Source organism: Sphaeramia orbicularis, chromosome 19, assembly GCF_902148855.1.
Source record: "Sphaeramia orbicularis chromosome 19, fSphaOr1.1, whole genome shotgun sequence".
NCBI classification, from domain to species: Eukaryota; Metazoa; Chordata; class Actinopteri; order Kurtiformes; family Apogonidae; genus Sphaeramia; species Sphaeramia orbicularis.
In genome coordinates this window covers 11,572,407-11,597,629 of record NC_043975.1, presented here as the reverse complement: position 1 = coordinate 11,597,629, position 25,223 = coordinate 11,572,407, and the positions used below count along the sequence as shown (strand labels likewise).

Below are 25,223 nucleotides of genomic sequence, written 5' to 3'. Positions count from 1 at the left end.
CCCTAAATTAGTATGACAGCGGAATCCTCCATCAAAGACTTTAATCAACCATTTATTTTTCATTCAAACGGTCAGTGCGTACTTTTATTAAGCACTTCAATGACAGGAAAAGGTAAAAAAAAAGTCCATAAATTAGCTGAAAGTGAAAGAGATTTTGATAAATTCAACTGCATTAAAAAGACGGGAGAATCTGACAGCTGAGTGAATTCATTTTAACAAGATTTGCAATTACTGTCATCTGAAAAGCTCCTATCTTTGGATTTAATTGGCATTCATGATTATAAAGATCCTCTAATTCCTTTTTTTTTTTTTTTTTTTTTAAACCGCAAATGATGTCTGTATATTTATCTGACGTTGTAGCGCGCATAATCCTGGACATGTTTTCTCTTGTTCGTGTGTTTGGAGGCACAAAAGAAGCAGCATTCATCAGCTCAAATAAAGCCCGTCAAGGTCAAAGATGGCAGCTCTCCTCTTTTATTTAGAGCGGTGGGCATGTCGCTGTTTTTTTTAATGACCGTCAAATGCGGCTCAGACTCATTGGGGCTGAGTTTGACGACTCTATCAGCTCGCTCGGAAAAAAAAAAAAAAGCAGCGGAGGTCTCTGAAGTTTCCTGTTAGGCCCTTTTGTTCTGCCCGTGGGCTTGCAGGTACACCTTCCTAGAATTTCTGCTTGTCTTGTTGAATTTGCAGTGAAGAGAGCCCTGATCAATTAGGTCTGCAGAATGAGTCCCAGTGGGAGCTAGGACAAGGATGAAATCAATGGTATTCAAATGAACATCGCCCACACTACAGCAAGCGAGGCGTTTTCTTGAGATTACATTAGTTATTCTCCCTGTTGTAAGAACAGATGACTGGGATATCGTCTCTGGGATCTTCCACCCTCTGAGGCAAGTCTTGGTTGTCTTTCATGCTACGCCCGACCTCCCACACTCACCTCACACTGGTAACCCTAAGGGCCCGCTAAATTAGCAACAACATGTACGCACGCCGCTTTGTAGCTGATCTAAGAGGATGATTCACATTCTAGATGAGCAAGCCTGGTTTGGGTCCCGGCATTAGAAAGAAGCAGCGAATTTGGAGAGATTGTTTGGGCAAATACGAGCATGTTGATCCGAATGAGAGAACCCCTGACAGTGTGATACCGCTGCAAGTAGCGACCGAAAGTTAGCATCAAGGTTCTAATACAGGAGGTCATCGGGTTACGCGGTACTCGACCTACGCTGTTTTGACTTTATGACGCTTGAATCTCGTCCACCATTTTGTCTCCAGCCCCATAGTGTAGAGTGTCTGTGTTTGTGCTCCGTAATTTTCTCGGTATCCTCGCCTTTTTCACCCTCCTTTTTCACATCATGGCCCCAAAAAAGAAAGCAGGATCTTCTAGCAATGCTGGTCCAGCCAAGAGGAAAGCCATTACGATGGAAATGAAGCTGGATATCATCAAAAGGTCGGAGAAAGGCGAGACGCCGATGAACATCGGTAAAGCCTTAGGCTTCAGTCGGTCGACCGTGGCGACCATTATTAAAGACAAAGCCCATAGTGTTTAGGGGGTATTAAAGGGTTATCTAGGGGGTATTAAAGGGTTAATTCCGACTTACGCAGAAATTCGGGTTATGTCGCCAGCATAGGAACGGAACTTGTTCGTAACCCGAGGACCTCCTGTAGTTTTGGATTTTTCATTATAGTTTAGTTTTATTTAGTTTTGACTTTTTTTTTCTCTAATTCAGTTAGTTTTAATTTGTTGTTAGAGCAAGTTTGCTAGTTTTTATTAGTTTTCATTTTTTTCTAAATGCTTAGTTGTAGTTTAGTTTTAGTATTGATTTTAGTTTTGTCGTATCTTTTATCTTCTTCACTGTTGTATTCAAATAAATCCCAGACAGGACTCTGCTGCTTTCTCCCAACTTTAGTCTCCATGTTTCCAGGTAGAGTGGGGACCAGAAGACGACTGGAAACCACAAGTGACCAGAAGTGACGGACCGTGAAGTGTTGTATGGTGCCGGTAGCTAAAATTGCTAGAGCGAAATAAATCGAATTTGTATCAATCAGACATTGACAAAGATGAAAACGAAGGGAATTTTATCCGTAATTTTTGTACGTTTTAGTTAGTTTTGTAAGCACACAATACAGTTTCAGTTAGTTATCGTTTTTTTCTTTTAATTGTAGTTTTTATTTATTTCAGTTAACGAAAATGTTTTTTCAATTCTAGTTTTCGTCATTTCGTTAGTTTTCGTTAACGATAGTAACCTTGGTTAGCATTACCCTGATTCCACGAGAAAAAATGACAGGATTCTTTCACTGGCTTTTGATTATGGAAGAAAATAAACATATGCATATGCTACTGGTTCAGGAAGACATTATAAGGGTTTTAAGACATAAGTAAGATGGCTCAGGAGGTAGAACAGGTCATCCAATAACCGAAGGATTGGCGGTTTGAATCCCGCTCTGTCTTAGTCATGTGCCGTTGTGTGGTACGAACGTAGTTTTCCACCACCAGAGTGTGAATGTAAGAGCGAGTGAATAATGCAGGGGTGTCAAACTCATTTTCATTCAGGGGCCACATTAAGCCAAATTTGATCTGAAGTGGGCCGGACCAGTGAAATAATAACATAATAACATATAAATAATGTCAACTCCAAACTTTCCTCTATGTTTTAGAGCGAAAAAAGTAAAATTATGCGATGAAAATGTTTACATCTACCAACTATCCTTTAAAACAATTTGAATAACATGAACAAACTGAAATTTCTTAAGAAAACGAAGTGCAATTTTAACAATATTATGTCTCAGTTCATCATTTAAACGTGTAAATTACAACTTACAGATCACAGTGGATCTACAAATACACAATAGATTTAATAACAGGCAGAATATTGTTAAAATTACACTTCAGGCATTTTAAAATGTTCATATTTGTTGAGGTTATTCATGTTTTTGTGAAATGTTAGTTTGTTTTAGTGCAAATACAGTAAAATGACATGAAAATGTTCATATTTATAAGGATAAAAATCTGGAGTTGTGATCATTTATAGGTTGTTATGATAGTATTTTACTGATCTGACCCACTTGAGATTAAATTGGACTGTATGTGGAGCCTGAACTAAAATGATTAATATCTTTAGTGTAATTTCTGCATTTCACAAATTCATTCCAGGGGCCACACTGGACCTTTTGGTGGGCCGGATTTGGCCCCTGGGCCACATGTTTGACACCTGTGGAATAATGGGTCAATAATGTAAAGTGCTTTGGGTGGCTTGAAAAGCGCTATAGAAATATAATCCATTATTTTTATTATTATTATTATTATTATTATTATTATTATTATTATTATTATTATTATTACTAACATAAGACTATAAACCAGGGGTGTCAAACATAACCCAAGAAGGGTCCACTCAAGCCTGTGAAATGAATAGGAAAAGATATTAACAATAAATGGTGTCAAAATCATTTAATTTCAGACAGTTCATACAGACCAATTTGATCTCAAGTGGGTCCGATCAGTAAAATACTATCATAATAACCTATAAATAATGACAACTCCAAAGTTTTCTCTTTGTTTTAGCGTAAAAAAGTTAAATTACATGAGAAGTTTGGACATATTTTCAGTATGGACTACAACCTCTCCTTGCTGATAAACAATTATGTCGTACTCAGAGAAATGTACGTCGGAATGTGATGTGTTTGAATAAAGTCCTGTGGAAAAGTGGCTCAGTTCCTGCGATAAATTAGTTTGTGAAAGCTCTCAGATGACCTCTGTGATCATCTTTAAAATTTGCAAATTACGATGGCATCTGATAAGATATAGCATTGACATAAAGATCATTTTTGTGAGACGAGTGATAGTTTGAGGCGCTGCGACAAGTACATTTACAGCAGATCTACAGGGTGGGGAAGCAAAATTTACAATATTTTGAGGCAGGGATTGAAAGACAGTGTATGACCAATTAGTTTAATGAAAGTCATGAGAATTTATTTGCCACAAGAAAATTGACATAATAGAAAATGTTTTTATTCTATGTGTCCTCCTTCTTTCTCAATAACTGCCTTCACACACTTCTTGAAACTTGCGCAAGTGTTCCTCAAATATTCGGGTGACAACTTCTCCCATTCTTCTTTAATAGTATCTTCCAGACTTTCTTGTAATAGTTTTGCTCATAGTCATTCTCTTCTTTCCATTATAAACAGTCTTTATGGACACTCCAACTATTTTTGAAATCTCCTTTGGTGTGATGAGTGCATTCAGCAAATCACACACTCTTTGACGTTTGCTTTCCTGATTACTCATATGGGCAAAAGTTTCTGAAAAGGTATGGATAATAGTGTTAGGTATGATTATGACATCAATATATGTTTGGTTTCAAAACAATTGACGTAGTGCCTGCTGAGAAAAAACAACTAAATGTTCATTGTAAATTTTGCTTCCCCACCCTGTACAGTCTGTCTTGTAGCCGAACTATAGACCAAGCATACGGGCATGTGTACCTTTTCTTCTTTATAACGTCAAAACAAAAGGTATGAATAACCGAACTTATCAAACATGCTGCTAATCTCTCCCATCACAGATTAAGAAAATCACAAAACCAACTGTTATATACATTATGAGAAGGCCAGGGAACTAATACAAATAGCCAACAATAATACATGTGACCGAAGCTTATGCTAACAGTGATATGGGTGAGACTGGGATCTTATTTATTTAGTCAAATCACATTTTCATTAGGAACCATTCATTAGTGTTGGACTGGAACAGGGAAAAAATCCTATAATTATCTTTCTGTATATTATGAGTTGAGTGGTCTGAAAGGATTGTAGAAAATCTACCCCATGGCGTAGATGTGGGTTAATCACAAGAAACTGAGAGCTGTAATTAAAGATCTTTGATTGCAGATTCTGTCAGCTGTGACCCGGACAAATTTTTACTGCTCGACTCTGTGTCTCGACATGGTCTCACTTTTTAACAACAGCACAAAACATCAAGTAATCAGTACAGACATACTATATGTTCAGGCTTTTAATATCGATCGAGAGCAGACAACAGATGTATAATTTCAGATTACATAATTTTTCCACATAATTTTGGCTCCTGGAGCTCTAAACAAACTTTCTTGAAGAGTATGGTGCCAGAACTCCCCCGGTGGTCACTTACAGTACTGCAGCAAAAAACATCACTGCAACCCTAAAAGCATTTTCCCTAAACCTTATGACAATAAATGACTAAAACTGCAGATGGGACACTTATAACATCAGGAAAATGTGTCTTAACAACATTTTTAACGTTCTATTTCCCCGCCCCCGAAGAAGAGGCAAGGGGAATTATTTTTGGTTTGGTTTGTTTGTTTGTTAACACTCTAGCGGCAAAACTATTGGTTGAATTCATACTAAACTGGGTTTATAGATCACCAGTGACCCAGAATAGATCTGATTAAATTTTGGGAAAAGTAGGTCAAAGTTAAAATTCTTTATGAATTTTTTAAAATACTTTTTCCCCCATGTACTTATAACGCTGGTCTACAAGGAAAATACTTCCAGAATAAAAGTAATGAAATTTTACCACATGAGAGTCACTGATAAAGAAAAGTCAAGTCAAAAATGCTGGTTGGCTGAAGTTTCCAAGATACAGCCTTCGGTCAAAATGTGAAATTCAAGAATTAATGAGAGAATGGGTTTGACTCAAAAGGAATATTTGTCTCAGAGCTACAAGATCTACTTCAAAACCCTGTCTGCACATTAGAATACATTCACTTTACAGGTTCTATTTAGTGGAAGATTTCTAAAACTATTATATAAATGTACATAAACCAATATATATGTGTAATAACACTTTATCATATACCTTGAAAACATCAGCAAACCGGCACTTTTGTCATTTATTTTCCAATTAATCTTATTAACCCTTTCATGCACAAATTTTGAGAACCTTAATCAAATTTTTTTCCTGTGTGTTTTTATTCATCTTTAGGCATGAAAAAAAAAATGCGATTGAAAATTTTCTTCTGAAAAAAAAAAAAAAAAGAATTAAATATGTAAAAAATACATTAAAAAAATAATGAAAAAAACAAAAAAAAAATCTTATGAATCTATTTTTCATGAAGTTGCAAAAATGTCTACTCAGCTGGACACCACATGTTAAAATTTTTGATGCCCAGAAACATGTATTTACTGATAAATTGTGTGAAAACTATGGGGAGGGCTTGTGATTCTGGGGGTTTATGCTCAGGAGAGGTCTACATAATGTTACCAATTCATGTCAGAAAAGATATGTAGTTTCTTAAAACTTTAATAAAGATATGTGTAAAAAAAAATCAAAAAACAAAAAGGAAAAGAACAACAAAATCCATGAATATACAAGAGAGCAGCTATAGAATAACTGTCCACTGTAGTGACCACTATGCATGAAAGGGTTAAAATACGTAACATTTAGCACATTTAATGTCTGAAGCAAATCATTTCTAAAAAATTGTAGACCGGTGTAATGGGTGAAATTTGAAATGTATGTAGCAGCAAAACTATTGGTTGAATTTGTACCAAATTGGGTTTAGAGATTGCCAGTGATCCTGAATAGATGTCACTCCATTTTGGGAAAAGTAGGGCAAAGTTTCAATTTTCAGTGAATTTTCTTAAACCCCCCTCCCCCATTTACTTATAATGGGCAAAAATGTACATGTCTGTAGCAGCAAAACAATTGGTTGAATTCATGAATTCATATCAAATTGGGTTTATAGATTACCAGTGATCCTAAATAGATGTGGTAACATTTTGGGAAAAGTAGGTCAAAGTTGGACTTGTTCCAGATCTGCTGCTGCCCCGTTAGTGCAATAAATCTGAAGCACTTTATTGCACTATGCACTTTAGTTTTTAGTCTTTTACTCTAAAATTTTTTTGTCTAATTTTTATACATATACACATGTTTACAGTATTTTAGATTATTTATATATTTTGTGAGGTGTGTTTTTATTTATTTTTATAACTGACACTGTGTTGAGCCAAGCACCTGAAATTTCATTTGATAAGGTACTGATGCATTATTAAATGACAATAAAGGAAGTCTGAAGTCTGAGTTCAAATTTTTATGATTTTTTTTTTTTTTAATTCTTTTTTTTCTCCCATTTACTTATAATGGGCAAAATTTCACATGTTTATAAAATCATAAATTTTGTTTCAATTTACTTCAAACTCGGCACACATATAGACACAATTGATATGCTGACATCATCACACGCATAGACATGATGACATCAGCTGGATCGATGCCAAAATAAGCTACAATACGTGCGAGGGGCGGGGCTTGTTGTCCCTGGCACCACTTGTTTCATTTACATTAACATTTCAGGTTTACAATATAGAGATTCAATATGTGTTTAATGTTCTGAACACTTAGACTTAGAGAAAGTGTAAAACCAGTGCATTATCAGGCAGTTATCTTGGCTGTGATGTAAAAGCACTTGCAAAGGTTGGAAATCACTGCATGCTGCAATGACAAGTAGAAAGTGCCAATGTAATTTACATCCATGCTAATGTCCTTTGGAGTGACTGCTGTGGTTCAGAGATGCTATGACACACAGCCACCTGTGACAAACAGAACATCAGAGTGGATGCTTCTGCACAGTCTCAGATGTATTCAGTGACACATAACATTATTTTGGGAGTCATACATTAATCAAAGACATTTCAGACCGGCCTGAATTACAGTAATTTTCTGTTTTGATGGACATTTGAAAAGATTGTTTAACAGACACTAAATACTATAGAAGCAAGAAAGGTTTGTGATTGTGAAGAGTTGTGTGTGTGTGTGTGTGTTCGTCTGCTCTTTAAAGATGTAATTTGAGGGTTTTGCAGACCTTTCTTGCTTCTGTAGTATTTTGCAGTTTCTATTTTCATTAAGGACCAATCTGTGGTTGAAATGTGAAGAAACAGCTCAAACGCTAGAAATTAGAAAGAGAAAACTGGGCTCAGATGTGTTTGAACCAATATATCATTAGCACAAAACCCTTTATGAATAGGTGCATAAAATGGAGCAAATTGCAGGGACAAACACTGCAATTACAGTTGGATCTGCACCTTTGTAAAGTCTGTGGTGCATTCAGTTCTATCAATACATCCATGCAAATAATTCATAACATTAGGTTTTTGGTTTGACATTCATCAGCCTATGTCATTATTTGGATTTTAACCCCAATCGTGACATGTTCCTAAACCTAACCAAGATTGTTTTTGCGCCTAAAACTCTGCATTGAATCTTGAGCTAAAAGCTGGTTAGCTATGGTAAATATGGTTTTCCAGCTATTGTACTTTGAGAAAATGCAAAGTTTTTACCCTTCACTTAGAGAGGATTAGATACAAATTTAATAATAAATTGGGAGAATTTGAAAAAATTTGGAAACAAGAGATAACATATATGGAAGGGCCAGACAGTGAAGATCCACTACATAAGCAGTAGTCCACAGCGTAGCAGCACTACCCCGATTTATCTCAGTAGCTCTGGGGATGGGGGGTGGGGGGTGTCAAATGGTGTTTTGTTTTTCTGCCACCTTTTTTTCCTCTTTCTTTTTTTATTTTCTGACTTTATCAGTGTTGTTTTCTTTTCATTTCTGATTGTACGTTTGTTATCATGTGTTGATATCAAAAATGAAGCATAATTTTCATGATAATTCTTTATTCTATTGTTTTTATTTGGTAGTTGTTTATTGTTCTTATTTATCTATTGTATTTATTTATTTATTTATTTATTTTGTTGTTTTTAATTGTATGGCTTTTCAATCTATTCTTGTATTTTATTCTTTTATTTGGGTTTTCTTTATTCTTCTGTATAGCACTTTTTTCTTTTTTGTACAGTTTCTATGTCTTTAAATCTATTCTGTATCTTATTCTTCTATTTTGGTTTTAACTCTTCTTCTGTACAGCACTTTGGTCCACTGCAGTTGTTTTAAAGTGCTTTACAAACAAAGTTGGATTGAATAATGTATAAAAATATATGATAACGCTTTGCAGAGAACAGAGAAAAAGAGAAAATGCGAAGTTTTTACTGGAAACTACAAAAGCAGTTGGAGAGCGCAGACCTTCCCCAAGGCAGATCAGTGCCCCCCCACCCCACCCCCTGATCACCACCAAAATGTAATCAATTGTTCCTTATGCCAGTATCAACATTTCCTGAAAATTTCATGAAAATCTGTCCATAAGTTTTTGAGTTATCTTGCTAACAGACAGACAAATAGACAGACAGACAAACACAGATGAAAACCTAACCTCCGCCGTTTTACTCGGCGGAGGTAAATAAAGATTTTTACAGAATGTACTAGAGAAGCCAGAACATACTGTTTCCTCCAGATGCTTCATTTCCTTCCAAGGTTTTTGTGACATAATTTTTGGATTTTTTTTTTTTTCTTAGCAAAACAAATTGTAACAAGAAAAGCACTCGGAGAGCGCAGACCTCTGCCAAGGCAGATCAGTGTACCACCCCCCCCCGATCACCACCTTCCTTGTGCCAGTATCAACATTTCCTGAAATTTTCATCCAAATCCATCCACAACTTTTTGAGTTATCTTGCAAACAAACAAACAAACAAACAAACAAGAAAACCACTTGGAGAGCGCAGACCTCTGCCAGGACAGACCTGCCTCCTGTGCATGCATATTTGTTTGTTGGTTTGTTTGTTTGTTAGCAAGATAATTCAAAAAGTTATGGACGGATTTTCATGAAATTTTCAGGCAAGCCCCCCCCCAATCACCACCAAAATGTAATCATTTCTTCCTTGTGCCAGTATCAACATTTCCTAAAAATTTAATGAAAATCTGTCTATAACTTTTTGAGTTATCTTGCTAACAAACAAACAAACAAACAAACAAGAAAAGCACTCAGAGAGCGCTGACCTCCGCCAGGACAGATCTGCCTCCCATGCATGCATGTTTGTTTGTTTGTTTGTTAGCAAGATAATTCAAAAAGTTATGGACGGATTTTCATGAAATTTTCAGGCAAGCCCCCCCCCAATCTCCACCAAAATGTAATCATTTCTTCCTTGTGCCAGTATCAACATTTCCTGAAAATTTCATGAAAATCCATCCCTAACTTTTTGAGTTATATTGCTAACAAACAAACAAACAAACAAGAAAAGCACTTGGAGAGCGCAGACCTCCAGCAGGACAGATCTGCCTCCCGTGCATGCATGTTTGTTTGTTTGTTTGTTTGTTAGCAAGATAACTCAAAAAGTTAGAGACGGATTTTCATGAAATTTTCAGGCTAGCCCCCCCCCAATCACCACCAAAATTTCTTCATTTCTTCCTTGTGCCGGTATCAACATTTCCTGAAAATTTCATGAAAATCCGTCCCTAACTTTTTGAGTTATCTTGCTAACAAACAAACAAACATGCACGCACGCACACAAAGCAAAGCGATCACAATACCTCCTGGCGGTAAGTAAAAATTGGATTTTTTTCTGCTGTAAGACGCATAACAAAAAGCCTGGATAAATTCAATCAAATCCATATCTGTATTGCTACATGGAGGAGTTTGCAAATATACTTCCTGTATTTCTTATGATTATAGAAAATTTGCAGAAAATTGGAGGCTTGTGACACCTCGCTGGAGGTTTTTTTTTCTCTCTAAGTGCTTTGTTATTATATCCTTTTTCTATACGGCACAATCTCTGAAGTGCCTTTATCTAAAATAACCCGACATAACACTGTGTTCACATAGCCTCCATTCTCCCTCCTACTGCTGATTTTCTATAAGTGAGAAGATTTTTTTCTAGCTCAGTTTGAAACAGACCCCATGGAGGTAAATGGAGCCTGGTGGGAGTTATGAGCTGAGCCCTCAGCAACAAAGGCAATTATAGCAGGCTTTTCAAACTAATGGATCCAACTGAAGGCTCAGCTTCTCTGTTCCTGAATCACAACACTGGCTTCCACCAGCTCTGACACTCCGGACCAACTCACTACACGGCGGATGACCTCAACCGACCGCCGCAATTAAAAGACGGCCAGCACTTCAATACCCGAGAACAATTTAACCGACTGCAGCAGATATACAAGCAGACAGCACTTAGCATTGATTCTGTTGGTCTCGACTGAAGCATCATTTAACCAAGCTACATGCATTTAAATACTGAATGCACCCAGTCTTAACAAGCACAGATCCCGACATAATCTGAAACCACACATGGATCCTTCAACATCTCTGACCCGTGGGATGTTTTCTGATTATATAACGTCAATTTCCTCTGACTTACTTTCATCAGAGCCCGTGTTCTCCTCCGTGTTTTAATGTAGTCATCCTAGAAAGAAAGAAAGAAAGTCAAAATCTTGCACGTACAATAATAGACAATAATAAGATACAATATCTCTGCAGAACTATCAAAAATTATGATATAATGCACATTATAAATCAGGGGTGTCAAACTCTTTTTAGTTCAGGAGCCACATTCAGTTAAATTTGAGCTGAAATGGGCCGAACCAGTAAAATAATAACATAATAATATACACAGGGTGGGGAAGCAAAATTTACAATATTTTGAGGCAGGGATTGAAAGACAGTGTATGACCAGTCAGTTTATTAAAAATCATGAGAATGTATTTGCCACAAGAAAATGTACATAATAGAAAATGTTTTTATTCTATGTGTCCTCCTTCTTTCTCAATAACTGCCTTCACACGCTTCCTGAAACTTGCGCAAGTGTTCCTCAAATATTCGGGTGACAACTTCTCCCATTCCTCTTTAATAGTATCTTCCAGACTTTCTGGTAATAGTTTTGCTCATAGTCATTCTCTTCTTTCCATTATAAACAGTCTTTATGGACACTCCAACTATTTTTGAAATCTCCTTTGGTGTGACGAGTGCATTCAGCAAATCACACACTCTTTGACGTTTGCTTTCCTGATTACTCATATGGGCAAAAGTTTCTGAAAAAGGTATGGATAATAGTGTTAGGTATGATTATGACATCAATATATGTTTGGTTTCAAAACAATTGACGCCTGCTGAGAAAAAACAACTAAATGTTCATTGTAAATTTTGCTTCCCCACCCTGTATATAATGTCAACTCCAAACTTTTCTCTATGTTTTAGAGCGAAACAAGTAAATTTACATTATGAAAAGGTTTACATCTACAAGCTGTCCTTTCAAACAATGTGAATAACATGAACAAACTGAAAAAATAAGTGTAATTTTAACACTATTCTGCCTCAGTTTATCATTTCCACATGTACGTTATAACTTACAGATCACAGTGGATCTACAAATACACAAAACATTTAATAACAGGCAGAATATTGTTAAAATTGTACTTACTTCTCTTAAGACATTTCAGGTTGTTCATATTTGTTCAGGTTATTCTTTTTTTTTTTTTTTTTGCGAAATTATACTTTGTTTTAGTGTAAATACATGAAAATATTTACATTTACAAAGAGAAAAATTTGGAGTTGTCACTATTTATATGTTATTATGATAGTATTTTACCGATTTGACCCACTTGAGATTGAATTGGTCTGAATGTGGAACCTGAACTAAAAGGATTGTTATTATCTTCAGTGTAATTTTTGCATTTCACAAATTCATCCCAAGGGCCGGACTGGACCCTTTGGCGGGCCAGATTTGGCCCCCGGGCCAGATGTTTGACACCTGTGATATAAATGAGCAAACAAATCCAAACAAAGTCTCAGAACATAAGAGAGATACAAAAAAACTTAATAAAAACATAAAACACTGAAAATTATACAACGCACAACACAACAACAAAGACATCAACAAGTCATGAAGAAGTACCCTCAATAAAAGTTCATTTTAAGTAGATTTTTGTTGTTTTTCTCCATATTTTTCTCTATATTTTCTCTAACACATAAGTGCACAGTTTAGTTTAACTAAATTAAGCAAATGATCTCAACTAAACTCTGATTCTTTATAAATTACACAATGATTTAAGATTGATAGTGAAAATAATGTGTAGTTTTGTGTCACACTATAACACACATACAGTCACGGAAAAAATTATTAGACCACCCTTGTTTTCTTCAGTTTCTTGTTCATTTTAATGCCTGGTACAACTAAAGGTACATTTGTTTGGACAAATATAATGATAACAACAAAAATAGCTCATGAAAGTTTAATTCCAGAGCTGATATCTATCCATTTTTCCATGTTTTCTTGATAATAACCAAAATCACTTCAGTTCTTACATAAATATCTGTGGCGTTGTACTGACAAAAACAGTGCTTTTAGTCATTCCATGTTTTCTTTTCTGTCTGTTTTAGTCACATGATACACACAGGAGGTAGTATTTGATTGCAGAACCATTGTTTTTGATGACTTTTGATGATCTAATAGTTTTTTCTGCGACTGTATAACACTGGAATTTTTCTGCTTCAGTGATTAAATGTGCTAAATGTTATGTATTTTAACAAGAATAATTGGAAAACAAATGACAAAAAATGCTGGTTGGCTGAAGTTTCCAAGATAAGAGTCTTGGGTCAAAATGTGAAGAATAATGAGAAAATGGGTTTTACTCAAAAGGAATATTTGTCTCAGAGCGACCAGAGCCACCTCAAAACACTGTCTGCACGTGACAATACATTCACTTTACAGGTTCTATTTAGTGGGAGATTTATAAATCTATTGTATAAATGTACATAAACTAACATATATAGCTCACAAGAGTTTAATTTCAGAGCTGATATCTAGTAGTTCTCCATGGTTTTCTTGATAATAACCAAAATCACTTCAGTTCTTACATCAATATCTATGGCATTGTACTGACAAAAACAGTGCTTTTAGGCCACAGGTGTCAAACATGTGGCCCGGGGGCCAAATCCGGCTCGCCAAAGGATCCAATCTGGCCCTTGGGATGAATTTATGAAATGCAAAAATTACACTAACATATTAACAATCTTTTTAGTTCAGGTTCCACATTCAGACCAATTCAATTTCAAGTGGGCGGGACCAGTAAAATATTATCATAATAACATAGAAATAATGACAACTCCAAATTTTTCTCTTTGTAAATGTAAATATTTTCATGTATTTACACTAAAACAAAGTATAATTTTACAAAAAATGTGAATAACCTGAACAAATATGAACAACCTGAAATGTCATAAGAGAAATAAGTGCAATTTTAACAATATTCTGCCTGTTATTAAATGTTTTGTGTGTTTGTAGATCCGCTGTGATCTGTAAGTTATAACGTACATGTGGAAATGATAAACTGAGGCAGAATATTGTTAAAATTACAATTATTTTTTCAGTTTGTTCATGTCATGATAGTTTGTAGATGTAAACCTTTTTATAATGTAAATTTACTTTTTTTTTTCGCTCTAAAACATAGATAAAAGTTTGGAGTTGACATTATTTATCTATTATTGTGTTATTATTTTACTGGTTCGGCCCACTTCAGATCAAATGTAGTTGAATATGGCCCCTGAACTAAAATGAGTTTGACATCCCTGTTTTAGGCATTCCATGTTTTCTTTTCTGTCTGTTTTAGTCACATGATACACACAGGAGTTAGTACTTAAACGCAGAACCATTGTTTTTGACGACTTTTGATGGTCTAATAATTTTTTCCGCAACTGTACAAGACTTTTTGTTATAGGTTATTTGGAAACATGTTAGTATTTAGTATTTTTTTTTATTCCTTCTATTTATTAGTTTCTGCATTTACTTCTTCAGTGGGCTACATAGAATTTATTTTATTTATCTGTGTTATTTGTCTATAATATAGAAACATATTCGAAGTAAGAATTGCAATTTATTTTATACACTAGAAGATTTAGTCCTTGAGTTTGGATCTTTATTAAAAGGTCTCAGTGTAAAAGTGTGCTACGAGTGGAATTAATTTGCCTTCTTGACGACTGCGAGATAGAAAGATGAATGTGACCGTACTGTAAATATGAAGGCTGAGTGTTAGCATAGCCTTGTGTGAAGAACAGAAACTTACTAGACTGTGTATAATTAGAAGATGAAGGAAATGTGACATCATCTATTGATTTCTAATGTTATTTTAACCTCCTAAGGCCCAGGAAATGTCAGCAAAGTACAAGCTTTATTTGTTTTTATTAAATAAGTGCCTATATTGGAAACATCATGATGCAACAGTTTTTTCAGATGCAGTTTTTAACATTTTTTATGGAATGTCCTTTGTGGTGGATGGTTTTCTTTTCTTTTTTTATTTTTGTATAACGTTGTGAAACTCTTGTCGACAAATGTGGACAGAAAACCCGTAGCTGGATCTTAGGAGGTTAAAACCAATGCTTTGTAATTTGGCCAGCGCCATGTTGGAATCAGAAATGACCGTATTTGGACAAAAGGGGAGGAGTTGCGGTAACACAAGGGGTTATGGGTGAGGTAATGCTAAATGCTATCTTAGTGATTTGGTAAAAGGGTAAATGTCACCAGTCAGTACTGTTTTGTTAATGTCACCTATCAAACACAAGCACAGAGAAGCTGTCAGGAAGAAAGGAAGTTTTATTCAATAAACTAAAAATTCCAAAACTCCAACTCAGCGGACATCACAAGTTGCTTTTCCAATGGACATCAGGGGTGTAAGAAAATATCAGTATTGGAATATATGCAGGGGAGGCCTGCATAATTTCATTGTAACATGAGTACAATGACAATAAAGTTTATTCTATATCGCGATATTTCATTTCACAATACTGTATCGATATTTAAAAGTACTGTATCCATATTTTTAGGTATTTATTCAAATGCAGATATTGTGGAGGTTCATTTTTGTTTTTTGTTTTTCCCAGCTCTTTCATTTCTATATTCACGTGGGTATTTTACCCTTTTATTTCTATATTCACGTGGGTATTTTACCCTTTTATTTCTATATTCACGTGGGTATTTTACCCTTTTATTTCTATATTCACGTGGGTATTTTACCCTTTTATTTCTATATTCACGTGGGTATTTTCCTCTTTTATTTCTATATTCACATGGGTATTTTACTCTTTTATTTCTATATTCACATGGGTATTTTACTCTTTTATTTCTATATTCACGTGGGTATTTTCCTCTTTTATTTCTATATTCACATGGGTATTTTACCCTTTTATTTCTATATTCACGTGGGTATTTTACCCTTTTATTTCTATATTCACGTGGGTATTTTCCTCTTTTATTTCTATATTCACATGGGTATTTTACTCTTTTATTTCTATATTCACGTGGGTATTTTCCTCTTTTATTTCTATATTCACATGGGTATTTTACCCTTTTATTTCTATATTCACGTGGGTATTTTACCCTTTTATTTCTATATTCACGTGGGTATTTTCCTCTTTTATTTCTATATTCACATGGGTATTTTACTCTTTTATTTCTATATTCACGTGGGTATTTTCCTCTTTTATTTCTATATTCACATGGGTATTTTACCCTTTTATTTCTATATTCACATGGGTATTTTACTCTTTTATTTCTATATTCACATGGGTATTTTACCCTTTTATTTCTATATCCACATGGGTATTTTCCTCTTTTATTTCTATATTCACATAGGTATTTTTCCCTTTTAGTTCTATATTCACATGGGTATTTTACTCTTTTATTTCTATATTCACGTGGGTATTTTACCCTTTTATTTCTATATTCACGTGGGTATTTTACCCTTTTATTTCTATATTCACGTGGGTATTTTACCCTTTTATTTCTATATTCACGTGGGTATTTTCCTCTTTTATTTCTATATTCACGTGGGTATTTTACTCTTTTATTTCTATATTCACGTGGGTATTTTCCTCTTTTATTTCTATATTCACATGGGTATTTTACCCTTTTATTTCTATATTCACATGGGTATTTTACCCTTTTATTTCTATATTCACATGGGTATTTTCCTCTTTTATTTCTATATTCACATAGGTATTTTCCTCTTTTATTTCTATATTCACGTGGGTATTTTCCTCTTTTATTTCTATATTCACATGGGTATTTTCCTCTTTTATTTCTATATTCACATGGGTATTTTCCTCTTTTATTTCTATATTCACATGAGTATTTTACCCTTTTATTTCTATATTCACATGGGTATTTTCCTCTTTTATTTCTATATTCACATGGGTATTTTACAGTTTTATTTCTGTATTCACATGGGTGTTTTGTTCTGTTGTTTGTTTACTACAAAAGTACTATTGTGATATTGTAGGTCATAAATGTAGTTTTTTTTTTTTAATTGATAACGCTGTTTTGTTAAGTAATGGATAATTCAAGCATCCTAAATAAGCACTTTTTACTGTCTGAAAGAGGCAGATGTTTGTTTTTTTAATTGGGAATGCACAAAAATAATGTTACGATGTTGGATGATTCAGGGACTGAACTCTATGGATTCTTTTCGCAATAGAATACAAACATTTAAGCAGGATCTGAAACTGTAATGTATGTAAAACTTTATTTATTTATTTATTTATGTCTTTTTGTACTACTAAGGTCACATGTTAAAACTTTATTTATCCCAATGCTGCACTACGTATAAGATTTTCCAGGAAATAATCTTTTAAAAAAAGAAACAAAACAAAAAATATCGCCTTGTTAACACTATCGTGATATACCGCGATATATTGTATTGTGATCCTAGTATTGTCATTTGTATTGTATCACCAGATTCTTGCCAATACACAGCCCTAATGGACACCTGTGCAAAACTTGACCAATATTTACTAAATGTTGAAAAAACAGAAGTGCGCAATGTTGGTTTTTCCATTAAATCAAAAATGCAATGATTTGTTTATTTATTATCGCGAGATGACACAAGAAGTCATTCCATAAACATGGCAATGAACATAGATATCATGTTGATTTACAGATATATTCATTATTATTATATATTATCCCTCTATCTCGTACTAAATTAAAAAATGATTGGGTTTCCCGGTGTGTCCACACATACCGCGATATGTGTCTTTTAAAACTCTTCTTCGCTTGTTGTAACGTCCATCAACATCCGTTTTTTATTTTATTCATGTGACTCTAGTTGCAGAAAAAGGTCTTTCCATTGAAGTTTTGCCGACTGTGCTACGTCCAAACAACCACCTCCTGCCAGCGCAAAAACTTTTAGAGTTTGTCGTTTCTCCATTTGGTAAATTTTAATGCGCACATTATATTCGCGTACTCTGAGGGTCAATGGAAAAGCGACTACTGTTAGATATATGCTTTTTTCCCTCTAGGTTGGCAACACTAAACATCATGGGTAGATTTCCAGTCTTGATATGTGCCAGCACAAAAACTTTTAGAGTTTTGGTGAAATTGTCAATTTTCCATTAGGTCAATTTTTATGCGCAAGGTATAATTGCGCAATTTGAGGGTCAATGGAAAAGCAACTACTGACAACTCAACCCAAGATCTTATAAACGGAGGAATAACGAAAAGACGATTCACCAGAGAATCTAAATAAAATAAATGAAACCACAATGAGTTCTGGGAAAAAAATTCAAGCAGCTCAACTCCATGTAACTGGAACTCCACGAGGATCAGGGTTTTTTGAGACACCACTTGTGGCAATCAGCGATATTACAACTTTAAGATCCTTCTATATTGGCTACCTTTTGCCCTTTACTAGAAATAGGCAAAACATTTAGCCTGGCTTAGTGTAAAACTGACCAAACTTAACCAACACTATAACCAAGCATCACTCAAAAGAGGACCTGAGACAATAAATACTATTACTGTGGTTATTTTCTTTGTGCCCAAGGTAATAAAACTTGTTGGATTTATTAGAAAACTGGATTGTATTTCACTGTTTTCCATAGTCTCTGGTGTTTGCTTGTTCATGAGTAGGAGTTCTTAAGTAAACACATGATTATTGAGATAGCTGCAGGTCATAACTCACATTATTTGCCATTATAACATGCTCATGATATCACAGTGACACTATATTGAATGATAATCACGGTTCATCTGAAAGGTCTGAGCAGATAAGGTTCAGATTATCCAATGGGACCGGATGCTGTTTGACCACATTCTATCCTGTTATTAGGCTGTTTATATGAAATGAAGTTTATACTTTATAGTACAATATGGTTTTCTGATAAATCCAAGTGTCCATATCTTACAAAGGAACAAAGAAAATAAACCACAGGTAATACTATCCATTGATTTAGGTTCACAATATTAGCTCTCATAGGTTTAATCCATACAATGAAAATAAAAGATATTTTATGAAAAGGTTATGATCCAGTCAACTGTAAAATCATCTCAAAACAACCTGATATATAGTGTTTACTCAGGGTTTCTGCGGGTCATTAAAACACATTAAAAGTCATTAAATAGATTTTGTGAAATTTAAGGCTTTAAATAGCATTAAAAAGCATTACATTTGATGTCCAGAGGCATTAAAAAACTAAATACACTTGATGGAAAAAAAGCATTGTTATTCACGATTTACTTTGATTATATAAACCAGTGTTTTTCAACCTTGGGGTCGGGACCCCACATTGGGTCGCCTGGAATTCAAATGGGGTTGCCTGAAATTTCTAATAATTGCTAAAAAAAAAAAAAAAAAACAAAACTTAAAAAATAAAAAATATATGGTGAGTTGACAGAGACAATCCCAATACATAAAAGACAAACTGAAGCTGAAACTGAAGCACTGTGGTTCTGTTTATCTTTCAAATGTTCATTGTGGTCAGTTTCAGATGCTGCAGCTCTTTCATAATTCATAGTTTGAGTTCTTGTTTGTTCAGTATTAATTGTCAGCCTTGTAAATACAAGCTGGACTGACTGTACATATCCTGACCAAGGAAAATCAAATTCTCACTTTGTGCAGTAATCTACACCTGGCTTTTCTGCCTCCTTCCATAATAATATACATTATATAGACTAAATGTCGTCTAAAATTAACGTTTATTTGCAACATAGTATAGAAAACTATTACATGATCAAAAAAAAATTTATTTTAGCAAGAAAACAAAGTTTCCATTTTGAATATCTGGGGTCGCCAGAAATTTGTGACGTTAAAATGGGGTCAAGAGCCGAAAAAGGTTGGAAACCACTGATTTTTTAATTTTGATTGGAAGTATAGTATAATGATTGACAGCTGGAACCCTTTAATTGGCCCTTATTTATGGCCGATGCACGAAGTCACAACACCGGAATGCATGCTGGGAATGCAACATCCTGTGAGCGTACCCATGCCATGGCAAAAGAGCGGAGGGAATATTAGCAAATGTCGGAAAAATGGGAAAATGCAAGTTTCAGCAGAAGTGATTGGAGGAGGAACTATTCAGAACCTGGTTAAAGCCTGTGGATGGTAAATGCATATATCAAACTATATATAAAACTGTATCTGCAGTTGGACACGGGCATTAAATTTGTTTAAAGTGGCATTAAATTAGATTTGCTGATACCTGCAGAAACCCTGTTACTATATATCCACTGTATAGATCTGTAGATTACACATAGATTGTGTTAACATTCCAAGTCTCTCAGTTCAGATACTCAAAATAACCAAACTGAACATTCTATTTCTTTTTTTTTTTTTGTTCTTTTTCTATTCTTCTTTTTTTTCGAAACATAACAGTGTTTCCATGTTCACTATAGAACCTCTGAATGTCCAAATGTCCAGAAAACCCTGAAAAACAAAGAAACTGCATTTTACCTGCATTATTTTGATGTTTATAGGATTAGTGCAGGGGTGTCAAACTCCTTTTAGTTCAGGGGCCAGATTCAGCTAAATTTAATCTGAAGTGGGCCGAACCAGTAAAATTATATAACATAATAACATAAATAATGTCAACTCCAAACTTTTCTCTATGTTTTAGAGCGAAACAAGTAAATTTACATTATGAACAGGATTACATCTACAAACTGTTCTTTCACAAGATGTGAATAACATGTACAAACTGAAAAAATAAGTGTAATTTTAACAATATTCTGCCTCAGTTTATCGTCCACACATGTACATTATAACTTACAGATCACAGTGGATCTACAAATACACAAAACATTTAGTAACAGGTGGAGTATTGTTAAAATTGTACTTATTTCTCTTAAGACATTTCAGGTTGTTCATTTTTTTTTTTTTTTTTTTTTACAAAATTATACTTTGTTTTAGTGTAAATACATGAAAATATTTACATTTACAAAGAGAAACATTTGGAGTTGTCATTATTCATATGTTATTATGACAGTATTTGACTGGTTCTGATCCACTTGAGAGTGAATTGGTCTGAATGTGGAACCTGAACTAAAAGGATTGTTAATATCTTAGTGTAATTTTTGCATTTCACAAATTCACCCCAAGGGCCAGACTGGACCCTTTGGTGGGCCGGATTTGGCCCCCGCGCCGCATGTTTGACACCTGTGAATTAGTGGTTCAGTGGTTATTAAATATTCTAGATGAGAAGGTGCTTTGGGTCACCAGTGTGTTTTTTTTTTTTTTTTACCTCCACCAAGTGAAACGGCGGAGGTTATGTTTTCATCAGGGTTTGTCTGTCTGTTAGCAAGATAACTAAAAAAGTTATGGATGGATTTTCAGGAAATTTTCAAGAAATGTTGATACTGGCACACGGAACAAATGATTACATTTTGGTGGTGATCGAGTGGGCAGATTTTGATGAAATTTTCAGGAAATACTGATTCTGGCACAAGGAACAAATGATTACATTTTGATGGTAATGAGGGGGGCTGATCTGCCTTGGCGGAGGTCTGCGCTCTCCGAGTGTTTTTCTAGTTTCTTTTTTTTCTTTGTAGTCCTCCTAGGGATAAAAGATGCATGAACTCTGCTGTACTTGGTAGTTTTAGGTGTGATTGAGCAAAAAAACCCACCATAATTACGACATAGTGGTCTGAGATTGAAGAGGACTGAACATTCTACTAGTGATTTGCACCTGAGCGGAACATTATTTCTTGCAATTTTCTGTGACTGTCAATTACGTTGAGGTGTCTGAAATGGAAACTAAAAATAAACTAACTCCTAAAAATGCTGACCTGTTCCTTTTGTCGTTTTCCGCTTTTCCTCAGACCTCCGGAGTGTCATCCATCTCCTGAGTACTAGTCTGTATTACTCTTTATCAAGAACCTTGAGTGCAATATTTTACGCTACAGGTTTCTAATTCTATCACTGATGTTATATTTGTTGTAAATCTGTCTTCTAATGTTGAGTAAGTGACCAAAGCACCAGCCCCGAAGCGTGAATGTATCATCATAAAAACACTTGGAGTATCTTAACTCCCGCACTGTTGCGAAGGGAATATTTGCAAACTAACTCTGGTTTTTAGATTGTGTCTCTGGCGATGTTGTGCTGGAATGATAATAAAAAATCAGCGTCCCTTGCCGTATCCACGCTGACCCATTTCTCTCCGTGTCAGGACAGAGAGGATCAGCTATAAAGCGGTTACTACTCGGCAAGAGGCCCAGAGAGCACCCCGAGGATCAGGTCTGTTCAGTTTAACTCGGTCTTATTCTGCTCAGGGGACACAAAGACTGAGCTCTCAAGTCAAGCTGAACAAGTGTAGCCGAAGGCATCTTAAATAGTGTGCGCCACAATGAGGAGTTAAAGAGACAGACTTTATGTTGTTTTTAGGTTTTATTGCATTGATTTCGCCGGAGAGGAAACACAAACCTTGAGTCAGTCCACTACATAGCGCGATTAAAGCTTGAACCACTTGACAGGATATAGTAATTCAGAAAAAAATATCAACTTCTGTCTACTTCTCGATGCAGATTGTAGCTAATCGCAAGCACTTTTAGGTGCAGATTTGCAAAACAAGACTTATATCTGTAATATATGTCAAAAGGTTAAAGGTTAACTCACTTTATTGCCCCCATATTACTGCATTTTACCCATCCTAATACACACTCAGTACTAGCATTAGAATTAGCAATTAGCATTAGCACGTACATTATTCATTCATTTATTCATTATGCACAACAACATCCATGTCCCACTTACATTGCCAGGTCATTTCCATAACTTAGAATATTTGCCAGTAACTTTTTGACTCTTTCACATAAGAATATACCAGAGTATAAACCTAACAATGTTCATCCTGTTATTCAGGCCTTTTGCTATATGTCTGCAACAATAAGCAAGCGGGATGTCAAACTATATGTTTCTGTTCTTATGCTACATTAAGGTTAGATCTGGATATGTTATATTAGCACTTTGCGTGTTTATAGAACTCAAATTATAATATCTGTGAAGAGAAATTTGGTCTCTGCATTTTAGCCATCCTAATACGTGTGTCACCTAGCGTTAGCAATTAGCATATTAGGAGCAGATATTCATCAATATCTTGGCTAATGTCATTAAAAGAAGAATTAATTCATGGCAGGAGGAAATGGAGGACTCAGAGGAAACACACATGGCATGGAGAAAAACTCGACATGGAAAGGTATGGGTCTAAGTGGGAAATGAATACCAAACCTTGAACCTATGACATGCTAATGTAATGTAGCAATACTGCTAACATTATGCACAGATACAGATCAACTTTATTTTTCTAAAGGGGGTCATTTGTTACCAGTCACCTCAATTTTAATTCAACTGTGCAATAACTTGTTTTTACCTTTCAGTACTATTATTATTATTATTATTATTATTATTATTATTATTATTCCTTTTTTCTGATCAGTACTCTATTTTACAAATGTGTATTTGTGTTTGTCTGTGCAATAACTGTTTTTATATGTTTTAGCTGTGTTTATGTTTTGTTTCTGATTTTACTCATGTCTTTTTCTAACTCTGTGACTCAGGGAAACAAACAAGAATTCCATTGTACCTATACTGCAATGTATCTGTGCAAACGGCAAATAAAGTCTGTTCTATTCTATTCTATTCTATTCTATTCTATTCTATTCTATTCTATTCTAAGAAAATAAAAATAAAATATATTATGAAGTGCAGAGATGCAACAGTGCTTCGTTACTATAACTGTTCGACCAAGTACTCAGGGTCCAATTGTCATGAGATAATCAAAATTAATGCCATTTTTCTTGTCGGTGGTCAGAATTTCATAGCTGATCAGTGTACATCACATGTTCTTTCATGTTTTCGATCGGTCATCTGATACCAACTTGGCCCTTTTAATTGTGATAGTTAACCCTGTAAAGCCTGAACCATTAAATCATTGACAGAAAATTCCACTTCATTGAAACCGGAGTGGTTCTTCTGAACAACCAAAAATTTTTTTTCCAAATATCAATTTCCATGTATGAGGTTTAATTTTATATCACATTTGATACATCAGGTCCCAAAGCTCAAATATTATTATTTTTGAACAAACAAAAACATAATATAACACAAACATGTCTAACAAATTGGTAATTCCTTTTCAAAATTGTCAAACTTCTGCCTCCTTTTTCATTAATGACAGTCTTGTAGTGTCACTGGAAAGGCCTCTGGTGAACGAACTCCTCCCCTGGTGGATTATCCATGTATTGCATGTATCTAATTGTATACATTAGGTTTTTCAAGAAAAAAAATATCACACTGATTATGTAGAGGGCTTGTTAGGTGCTGTGCACTATTTTTTCTAGTCTATGTCTTCTGTAGACTTTGGTCTATTTTTGATTGATAATTTTGGAGATATTTTGCCTAGTCGACTGTGTTTTTCTAGGTTAACAATTTTTTGTCCTTTGTGGTATTTCTCCCATTTTTATATGTTTAAACTTAATTAGTTTAGCGCCACTTGCGCTATATAGTCGAGCACCTGTGAGGCAGCTTGCTGTTTTTCTCCTCTTCCTCAGAGGTGCGCATCCACTCCACTCCACTCCACACAGGTTGCGTCATGCCTTCTTAGCTTTTTGTTAGCCTTTTGTTAGCTTTGTCGTTTTGTTTGGCCAGGTGGATACAGACGTCCTGTTTTCGCCTTTTTCTTTTCATTAGGACTTATTTTGTGGGTTTTTTTTTTTGATAGGGTAGCGGTGCGCTGGCAGCTTCTCCAGCCTCGTATAGGGTTGGCCTGTCCAGCGCACCGTCCTTATGTTTTTTTTTGCCGGTCCACTCTGGTCTTTTCTTGTGTTACTTTGGGGACAGGGTTCTAAAGGGTTTGTTTCTGCTTAATTAAAAGCCGCTTGTTTCAACAGAGAAAAGAAGTTAAAACAACGAAGAACGAAACAAAATTAATCTAATACAATAAAATATGTTCTTTTGAACTTTTGACTCTGGTGTCCTTTTTAAATATGTTTCACCTTCGGGTCGTAACTGGCTTCGAAACTCGTGTCAAAAATGATACGTTCAGCGTTACAGGGTTAAGCTTTCCTACATTAGTTAACAGATACTCTGGCGATGTTGAACAAACCC

General features: G+C 35.0%; 1 protein-coding gene across 1 annotated transcript in view; it reads right to left on the bottom strand.

Annotated features, from left to right (window-relative positions):
* LOC115410479 (testican-2) overlaps nt 1-25,223 on the bottom strand; it is a 190,633-nt gene that overhangs the window by 75,977 nt on the left and 89,433 nt on the right. The window contains 2 exon segments of the mRNA XM_030122132.1: nt 11,219-11,251; nt 11,254-11,263. Of these exon segments, the coding sequence (XP_029977992.1) occupies nt 11,219-11,251; nt 11,254-11,263 (43 nt within the window).